Source organism: Palaemon carinicauda, chromosome 11, assembly GCF_036898095.1.
Source record: "Palaemon carinicauda isolate YSFRI2023 chromosome 11, ASM3689809v2, whole genome shotgun sequence".
In the NCBI taxonomy this organism is placed as follows: Eukaryota; Metazoa; Arthropoda; class Malacostraca; order Decapoda; family Palaemonidae; genus Palaemon; species Palaemon carinicauda.
In genome coordinates, this window is record NC_090735.1 from 18018979 (window position 1) to 18030073 (window position 11095).

General features: G+C 37.5%; 1 protein-coding gene across 1 annotated transcript in view; it reads left to right on the forward strand.

Moving 5' to 3' along the window:
* LOC137649179 (clumping factor A-like) overlaps positions 1–4931 on the forward strand; it is a 5395-nt gene extending 464 nt beyond the window's left edge. Inside the window, exon 2 of the mRNA XM_068382169.1 lies at positions 3793–4931. Coding sequence (XP_068238270.1) covers positions 3793–4931 — 1139 coding nt within the window. The remainder of the gene's footprint in view (positions 1–3792) is intronic.
* The last annotated feature ends 6164 nt before the right edge of the window (positions 4932–11095 follow it).

Genomic DNA, 11095 nt, shown 5'->3' on the forward strand with positions numbered 1-11095 from the left:
AAAGTTATTTAGTTTAGGTATATTATTCGCAGAGTTATAAGCTTATTCATATTTTTTTATTCATTTATTTTCTGGTTATCTCAGTGCATTCTCTCTCTCTCTCTCTCTCTCTCTCTCTCTCTCTCTCTCTCTCTCTCTCTCTCTCTCTCTCTCTCACAAAAGGAAATATATCCAGCTGTGTGCACACCCTTGTCCTTGCCAAAAGAAATCTCTCGGTGTTTCCTTTTTAATTCTCTATTTTATTATCTTTGTTCTTTTCCCCAGATTCTAAATTACGCTCAAACTCTTTTCCGCCATTAAGTCCTACATTCATTCTATTTCTTATCTTTTCTCCCCCTAACATCCACAGTCAAAAATCTATCCCTTGTTTTCAATAGAGCTGAAATATAAGGAAAAGAAAATAGCCAACAAAGAAGAGGGTGTGTAATTGGTGTTTGTATGCAGGAAAGGAATAGCCAGATGTTTTCACATCTTTAATTGCTCGCATACAAACCTTCATTTTTTTTTTTTTCATAACCATGGTCTGAAAATGGATCAATAACTTTTTTTATATTTTGACCTAACTTATCCTTAACCAAGAGAACCTTTTACCCTAACCCTTCTATGGCGAGTATAAGCTACGATAAACCGTTCTTGATTCTACTATATGCAAGACACAGGCTCTTGTTGCTAAACACGTAACATGATAAATTTTCTTTGAACCCATAAGAATTGGCATGCGCAACTTTCCAAGATTCACCTTTTATATACCAGATCGAAATTGCATCTTTTTCAAATACAACTGTTTTTCCATCACTTGTAAAATCTAGTCTATAACTATACTTCTTTATGTGATCTTTTTCCTTTTGCTCTTAAGTGAAGTATTAAATGTTAAAGCTTACACGATTATGTACATATCTAATATACACAGCACAAGAAAAGCAAAGGTTAGAAATATGGAGATACGTCAACTTGGTAGAAATGATCGCATAGGTGAAAGGATTGATTTGTGTGCTGAGATGGTCTGACCACTTAGAAAGAATGAAAAGATAAGGAGAGGATAGGATAGATAGGGGAAAAGAAATTTTGTATCTTGTTACACAGGACGCACATCAGTGCTTAAAATTTTAAAGGTAATGACGCAGTGTGCGTTACTGAGCTCAACGCGTCGTTTATGATCCTTTTTTATAGGGGGTGGGGGGTGGGGGCTGTGAATGATGCTGATAACCTTTTGAAAACTCTTCTTTCTAGCGCCACCCCCTGTTGGAAAAATGAATTGTTATTGATAAAAGAGACACATCTGTGTGTTTGCCTCTCTCTCTCTCTCTCTCTCTCTCTCTCTCTCTCTCTCTCTCTCTCTCTCTCTCTCTCTCTCTCTCTCTCTCTCTCAATGCATCTGCCTGATATTAACTGACTACCTTAATCTTACCTAAAGCTATCGCTTTAGCAACAGGTATATTTATCATATTCGAGCTGTCCGTCCTCTGGCTTGCCAATCCGTTTGCCTCAGACAAAAATGTTTATCTTTTACTTTCGTGAGATTTATCCTCGGCTTACCTCATCTCCAGAGCAGCTGGATGAGGTTGGATAAAAGGGGAAAATGGAGGGATGTGGTTTCCATGAAAGGTTTTTATTCTGGGAAAGGATAAATAACGCTTGGAATAAAGAAATACGACGGGCTTTTAAGGAAAATTGGTGATGTGGGTGCCAGATGAATAATAAATAAGAGTTTTTTCGACTTTTGAAAGAATGGCTAGAGTAAGGTTCACACGAAGGTTTGCAAAGCAAAATTCGATCTGTATTTACGTTTTTATAGTTTTCATATGGAATATTTAGATAGATGTTATTATTGTTCTTAAACTTCTCTTGTAATTTATTTCCTTATTTCCTTTTCTCACTAGGCTATTTTCCCCGTTGGAGCCCTTGGGCTTATAGCATCCTGCTTTTCCAACTAGGGTTGTAGCTTAGCAAGTAATGATAATGATATAGGGAAAGAAAATTAACTATAGTAACGATAAATGTACCTTAAGGTGGGAAAGAATATTCCTTCATTATAGGATTTTTGTAATTTTCAAACTAAGAATTTACTTTTACAGAGTTCAATAAAGGCGTAGATACATCCAATCACATTCCGATAGGCCTACAAAAAAAAAAAACAAAAAAACCGAAGTTGAATCCAATAGATAAGAGCCATAAAACAAAATAAAATTCCTAAATTGTTTGAAAGCCATAGAAATTAAATGGTTTCTTTATGTTGCATAAACGTCAGACATCAAAATGACAATCATTTTTGACAAGTCTACAAGACGAGTAAATAGGATATCATCATCATCTCCTCCTACGCCTATTGACGCAAAGGGCCTCGGTTAGATTTCGCCAGTCGTCTCTATCTTGAGCTTTTAATTCAATACTTCTCCATTCATCATCTCCTATTTCGCGCTTGGTAGTCCTCAGCCATGTAGGCCTGGGTCTTCCAACTCTTCTAGTACCTTGTGGAGCCCAGCTGAACGTTTGGTAGATTAATCTCTCATGGGGAGTGCGAGTAGCATGCCCAAACCATCTTCATCTACCCATCATCATGATCTCATCCACATATGGCACTCGAGTAATCTCTCTTATAGTTTCATTTCTAATTCTGTCCTGCCATTTAACTCCCAATATCCCTCTGAGGGCTTTGTTCTCAAATCTACTAAATTTATTGGAGATTGTTTCATTATCTTACCATGACTCATGTCCATAGACTAACACCGATCTCACTAAACAGATATATAGTCTGATTTTTGTATGTTATTTCAGGCGATTTGAGAAAAATGAGAGATCACGGAAAGGGAAAGTGTAATTATGACAAGAAATTTTTTTTCAGTCTTTTATTTTGCTGAACTTATATGCATTAAGAGAAATTGCCACCCGTCACATATCAAGTCATTCATTCTACAATCGAAATACGTCCACTTTTTTGCCAAAGTAATAACTTAAGCGGCACTTCTTTAAGATATCAAATGTCTATATTCAAAATGATCTACGTAAGAACTTAGTAAGTCCTACATAATTCTGATACTTTGTGAAAATAATTGAAAATCTTCTAAACCTTCTAAATCTGATACTTTGTGAAAATAATTAAAAATATTCTAAACCTTTTGAATCTGATACTTTGTGAAAATAATTTAAATCTTCTAAACCTTTTAAATCTGATACTTTGTGAAAATAATTTAAAATATTCTAAACCTTTTGAATCCGATACTTTGTGAAAATAATTTAAATTTTCTAAACCTTTTAAATCTAATACTTTGTGAAAATAGTTTAAATCCTCTAAATTTTAAAATCTGATACTTTGTGAAAATAATTTAAATCCACTAAACTTTTTAAATCTGATACTTTGTGAAAATAATTTAAATCTTCTAAAACTTTTACTACAAAACCCCCAAGCATCTATCTTTAAATGGCTAGGTTCAGGTTAGACCAGGCAATAGCTACTGCTGATTCAGCAGTTAAACCTATCAGCTTTGCCAAAAACCCTATTACTAAGTTGACAAGTTTAAATGTTATTTATAAAATAGCAGAGGCAAGGGACAGGACAATATCTTAGAGACTGAACTTATACTACATATAAATTTCAATCTCGATTGATTCTAACTCTAGTTTCAACCTTGGTTGATTCTACCTCCAAGTTTCGATCTCGGTTGATTCTACCTCCAAGTATCGATCTATGTTGATTCTACCTCCAAGTTTCGATCTCGGTTGATTCTACCTCCAAGTATCGATCTATGTTGATTCTACCTCCAAGTATCAATCTATGTTGATTTTACCTCCAAGTATCGATCTATGTTGATTCTACCTCTCAAGCCTCAATCTCGGTCCATTCTACCTCCCAAGCCACGAGCTCGGTCGTTTCGGCCTCCCAAGCCCCGTGCTCAGTCGATTCGACCTCCCAAGCCCCGAGCTCGGTCGATTCGACCTCCCAACCCCCGAGCTTGGTCGATTCGACCTCCCAAGCCTTGAGCTCGGTCGATTTGACCTCCCAAGCCTTGAACTCGGTTGATTCGGCCTCCCAAGCCTCGATCACGGTCGATTCTACCTCGCAAGCCTCGATCTCGGTCCATTCTACCTCCCAAGCCTCGAGCTCGGTCAATTCGGCCTCCCAAGCCCCGATCTCGGTCGATTCGGCCTCCCAAGCCTCGAGCTCGGTCGATTTGACCTCCCAAGCCTCGAGTTCGGTCGATTTGGCCTCCCAAGCCCCGATCTCGGTCGATTCGACCTCCCAAGCCTTGAGCTCAGTCGATTCGACCTCCCAAGCCTTGAACTCGGTTCATTCGGCCTCCCAAGCCTCGATCTCGGTCGATTCTACCTCGCAAGCCTCGATCTCGGTCCATTCTACCTCTCAAGCCCCGATCTCGGTCGATTCGGCCTCCCAAGCCCCGATCTCTGTCGATTCGGCCTCCCAAGCCTCGAGCTCGGTCGATTCGGCCTCCCAAGCCTCGAGTTCGGTCGATTCGGCCTCCCAAGCCTCGAGCTCGGTCGATTCGGCCTCCCAAGCCCCGATCTCTGTCGATTCGGCCTCCCAAGCCCCGAGCTCGGTCGATTCGACCTCCCAAGCCTTGAGCTCGGTTGATTCGACCTCCCAAGCCTTGAATTCGGTTCATTCGGCCTCCCAAGCCTCGATCTCGGTCGATTCTACCTCGCAAGCCTCGATCTCGGTCCATTCTACCTCTCAAGCCCCGATCTCGATCGATTCGGCCTCCCAAGGCCCGATCTCTGTCGATTCGGCCTCCCAAGCCTCGAGCTCGGTCGATTCGGCCTCCCAAGCCTCGAGTTCGGTCGATTCGGCCTCCCAAGCCTCGAGCTCGGTCGATTCGGCCTCCCAAGCCCCGATCTCGGTCGATTCGGCCTCCCAAGCCCCGAGCTCGGTCGATTCGACCTCACAATCCTCGAGCTCGGTCGATTTGACCTCCTAAGCCTCGAGCTCGGTCGATTCGACCTCCCAAGCCTTGATCTCGGTTGATTCTACCCCCCAAGCCCCGAGCTCTGTCGATTCGGCCTCCCAAACCTCGATCTCGGTCGATTCTACCTCCCAAGCCTGGACTTCGGTTATATCTTGTTTGACATTCCATAGTAACGTCCGTATAAGATCTTCTTAGAGGATAAAAAAAATGTTTACGAAAACTGATTACTCCTTTATTCCTGCTTTTGAATTGGAGTTCTAAATGGATTGAGTAAACTTCGATCGAAGAATATATTATATCAGAACATGCACCATAAGGAAAATCTTAAGAAAATAGGATGATTAATGTAGCCTGTAACTTGTTCTTGCACAGAAAACTTCTTGCATGTGCACAATGAATCATTGATGTAAACGATACTAAAAAATTAATGAGATATCATATAAAAAAACTTAAAGCTTCAAAAATTAATGCAAATTTCTTCCCCATGAAACATCACTTATCATTTATAGAATGGAGCTTACCAAGTGTTAAGCCAAGAATCTTATTCCTAATTTAGTTTATTTATTATTTATAAAATGAATAAACCAAGTGTGAAGCCAAACGTATAATAGAACAAGAATCTTATTCCTAATTTTCTATTATTCATTATTTAAAAAAAAAAATGATTGGTAAAAAGGTAGAAGATTCACTATTCATGGAGAGCAGCATTTCCATAATGAGAGTGTCAGAATGTTAATAATGTTCACAGTGTTAGCAAGATATTTCATTTCACAGGGTTAGCAAGATATTTTATAACATTCTCTCTCTCTCTCTCTCTCTCTCTCTCTCTCTCTCTCTCTCTCTCTCTCTCTCTCTCTCTCTCTCTCTCTCATCTTCTTCACTGAAAAATATACTCCTAGTCAAAAGAAGGAAGAGTAAAGAGCCAAGCAAAAAGGTTCTTCCGGGGTAAATGGAATCTTAGGCGACCGAGTCTACTCACTTCCAGGGATCGTATTCATGGACGTGGAAAAGTTTTCTCGCGTCTCCGAAATTAATTGCAAAATAGGGACGGTAGGACGGCTCTCCCTTTATCCGATTGTCCTCTCTCTCTCATACGCTGTCCCTGAAGGCACAGGAGAGAGGTATGAAATGAGAGATAGGATTCATTGAGGACAAGTGAGGAGGGAGAAGGAAGTTTCTATGACTGGGGTAAATATGTTTCGTTCGAGAGACATTAGGTGCTCCAACGTGGTTGTTGTCTCGCTAGTAAGAGACAAATTTCTTAAGATTGTGGAAGTCATATTCATCTTCTTAAGGCATTTGCTTTTGTTCCTTTTCATTTCTTTTGAATTGTCGATTCTTTGTCATCTGTTTTCTTTTATTTTTCATTATTATTTTTTTTTTTTTAAGGGAAGTGGGTTTTATCGAATGATAAACACATGGTTTCGTGTTCTTTTCCTTTAGGGTCATTACTCAGGTCTAAGAATTATCATATCTTTTATGTGATAATATTATCATAGCCGTATGTTGTATGATACTTCATTTACTCTACTTTAAAAACTATTTCCTTATAAAAGAACGATTTCGTATAATAGATATATATATTTTATATATATATATAAAATGTATGTATGTATTTTTTTTATCATAGCATTTTGCCGTCTCTGATATGTTTACAATTTTTACCAAGACGTAAAATGTAACTTTTTGCAGTTCGTCTGGAAAACTACTCTTAATAATAATCACATGGAACACATCAAGGTATCAATCTCCCCTATATAATAATGAGCAAGTGTCTTGGTATATATATATATATATATATATATATATATATATATATATATATATATAATTTCTTTTCGGTCACGTTCAGCTCTCCCTGTCCCTCGGATAGGGGGAGAGGGAGTAGTCATATCCTGGTGAGAAGGGAGTGAATGTGCCTGTTTGTGCATATCTATCTAAATATTTCGCCATCATTGTTGACGGGTCGCGTACTCGACAGTAGTTTGGAATAAAGACTGACGAAAACCAGGAAAGAATAAAAAAAAAAACTAAGAGAAAAAGGAGGAAAATATTCTGGTTAATAGTTAACACATTAGCACAATGGGGGAATATGAACGTAGCAACTTTCAGTAACCAGCTAGCGTTCAACTTCCCGGAGTGGGTAGACTCGTTCACGAGAAAATATCCACTGCGAATAGCCCGTGGCTCCCAGCAGGGTAGGAGGTGATGCCATTCGGAAAATCTGTTAAGGGAACCACTTAGGCACGAAGTCCACTATTCTCCCGGCTAAGCGGTTATGACGTTTAAGACAAAACTGTATAGTTGATATGCCTTTCGGAGCTTATAAGAATTTTATATATGATGAAAAAAGACCTTATTAAGTAGGTAGTTGCCTCAGCCAACGATATTAGCAGGATTATTTTTACGATTATACCCGTTTTTTTTTTTTTCAGAAATATTTATTTGGCCTTTTAGGGGAATGTGAACTCAGAGCCAAATAAATATTCCAATATTTTAACTGATCCAAATTTGGTAAGAGGACCGTAGAGTTCATCTATTAAAGGTTTAAAGGTCGCTCATGAATGGCAGAGGCAAGGGACAGTGACGTTGCCCTATGAAGCAAGACAATGCCCTTGAGACTGAACATATATTCATATGATCAGCGCCCAAGCCCCCTTTCCACCCAAGCTAGGACCAAAGAGGGTCAGGCAATGGCTGCTGATGACTCAGCTGATAGACCTATAGGCTCCGCCAAACCCCCCATCATAGCTTGTAAGGATGGTGAGGTTGCGGCGACCAAAGAGACTAACGAATTTTAGCGGGACTCGAACCCCAGTCTGATGTTCGCCAATCAGGGACGTTACCACATCGGCCATCACACTTGCCAATATTCAGATTTTTAGACAATTTACAAACTGAAATCAAAATTTTTAGTATGGTGGAAAATAGACCGAGGAAGGCTTTGTTTGATTTTGAATGAAGATTGGATCGGGACCTGGATTAAAGATTGTGTTTTTTTTTTCTTCTCAAATTTTCTTAGTTTTAGTTGAATTCTGGGAATTTGGAATTTCCATTTTGTAAATTCATGGTTTTTTGTAGGTTAGATGATGTATCAACAGGTGTCTTGGAATGATAGATTATATCAGTACATATAGTTAATTATGCCTTTATATGTATGTATGTATGTATGTATGTATGTATGTATTTATGTATGTATGTTTATGATATATATATATATATATATATATATATATATATATATATATATATCTATTATATATATTATATAAAGTTTATATTTATATATTTATATATGCAAATATGGCATAATATATATATATATATATATATATATATATATATATATATATATACACACACACACACACACACACATATATATATATATATATATATATATATGTGTGTGTGTATGTAGATAGATACAGATAATTCATCAAGAATTCAAACCTCCTTACTATAACATATGCACTGCATATAAACGAAGGCATATGATCTAAGCTTTAAGTCCTTTTATAATGTTGCAGTCCTGAAAAGCAAATCATCCCAGATCTTTCACTTCGGGAAAAATATAGGAAAAAATATTCAGGAAAACCAGAGCTCAAACGGAGTCGTATACCTCAGAATTTAATGGGATGCAACACGTTTCACAGTGGTGTTGTGAGAGAGCCAACATTCGAGGGCAAATGATTGTTAGAAATTGCTTTTCATAGTAATATGGAAGACTACAACCATAGCATTTTGTGATTAAATCGAACATCACATTTTCTAATGTCACATAATTCAATTATAAATAAATTTTAAAAGAAACCAAAATAATGTTTTCTACAAACATTGTATTTATTTTAGTAAAAGAAATTGGGTGTTACGTTTTCTACGGTCACAGAGTTTAATTATAAATAAATTTTAAAAGAAACTAAATATATTGTCTCTACAAACATTGTATTTATTTCAATAAAATTATCAGGTGATACATATTCCACGGTCACAGAAATCACTTATAAACCAGTATTAAAAAAATAGAGATATCAAATATATGAAACTTGCTTTTTTAGGTATGGAACTCGTGCAAATACTGCACAGTATCGGAGAGGTTTGAACTCCACTGAGAGAGAGAGAGAGAGAGAGAGAGAGAGAGAGAGAGAGAGAGAGAGAGAGAGAGAGAGCTGGGCCTTGCCTATTAAGAATCTGCCTCTCTTGCGGTAGAGAGAACGTTGGCCAAGTCAGCGTTATGGTAATGCCTCTTCAGTCTTCTGAATATATGAGGTAAGCTAACGGTGAAGCCATGATCTATTATACGTCTCTCAATTTTGCGGGATATAGGCTAAAAGGCTTACATAACTTTGGCACACTTTTGAGAGAGAGAGAGAGAGAGAGAGAGAGAGAGAGAGAGAGAGAGAGAGAGAGAGAGCAGTTACATCAAATTCTTCCTGGCAGAAATTTGTCATTCATTATAGAATTTCATGTGAATTTGAAGATTTTAATCATTGACATTCTGACTAGTTGAGAGAGAGAGAGAGAGAGAGAGAGAGAGAGAGAGAGAGAGAGATTTTAAACTGGCATCTAATCAACATTGAAATCCATGTACCAAGATGCTTTTCATGATATGAAAGTTTTCATTTCAACTCGCTGAAACTGCAAAAAGTAAATGTGTTCTCCCTCAATGAACGGAAACGGCTAGGCCTATATGATCGCGCTCATTTACAAAACTAAATATACAGACAAATTTCCAAGTTTCTTTGCTGGAAGATAAAGAGTAATTTCTAGTTGGTATCCATTTCAGGAATATTCCCGTATTCAATTCAAATATATTTCCTGATATAGGTCTAATGTTGAAACTCAAACAGCCAACATTTTGTTTTTCTGAATAGGGAGTTATTTGGATATTTTTAGTAATAGATTATTCTCGGCGTTACACATCAATCTTTGTTATAATGTTTTCCTCAAGGTCTATAGAATACCGGTTTTCCCCGTTTGATAGAAGGCATTGGAGAGGACGTATCAGGCAACCAACCACTTAATGTGGGGATAACGATGGGAAAGAAGAATCTACAATCTCTTTTGCTATGGTTGCCATAATAAAAGTTCATAACAAATTTATCGATACTTGGGTATCAAATGGATAAAATGGGCTGGCCAATTATTATTATCACAAGGCAATACTTATAGACAAACCTATGTTCTTGCTGTACTTAAAAAAAAAATCCATGCATTGTTGACAAATACTTGAAACTTTCTGTGTTCACTGTTTATCGCTGAAGGACAGACTATTCTATTTGTATTCATTCCCCCGGGAAATCCGATAAAGAGTACGACACAGGCCATTATTTATCCCCTCTGCTTCCCGAATCTATGCGGATAAATTATTCACGTTTCCTATATTTTTTTCTTGTCTATTTTTTTCTTTACCTTTAGGTTTTGAGTTCGTATTAGAGAGATTTTATTGTATTAGCTTTATGTTTGTGGGATTTGTCTCTGAAAACTAATATGACAAATCCATTCCATGCATTATATATACACTCACTCACGTATATATATATATATATATATATATATATATATATATATATATATATATATATATTACCTCAATGTATGAGCGCTCCAACACGAGATACAAGGCAACAACCGAACAAAATTTCGTATTGAGATACGAGCAAGCTTACAGATGCTAACGCTAGATGGCAGAACGCAAAGTTATAAGTAATCAGTTCACATGGCCGTCGACTTCTGTGTATATTTCCTGTGCTGTGTTTCTGTTATGTACGCGATTTTCATTGTATTTGTGGACATTCTTTGTAATAAGTGATGGGTCTTAAGAGAGCAAGTGATAACGTTGGCAGCGAGAAGAAAAAACTATGATGGCAATGGAGATGAAGCATGAAATCGAGAAACATGAGGGTGTTGTCCTTGTGGGTGAGTTGGCACGCCATTACGTTCCGAGTCCATCGACGATCGAAAAAACTGGAAGAGAATAAACATTTTTTTTTTTATTAAACTGAGCTAAGTTCAGTTAATTTGATTTCAAAATTACGAGTTACACTATGTGTAAGAATCAGAATTATTATGATGACACCGTCCAACTCTACTTACCTTCTTCCCTCCCTCCTTAACGCATCGCCGTTAGCCGTTAATGTCTCTTTCGAAGGTAAGAACTCTATAAAATCACAGTC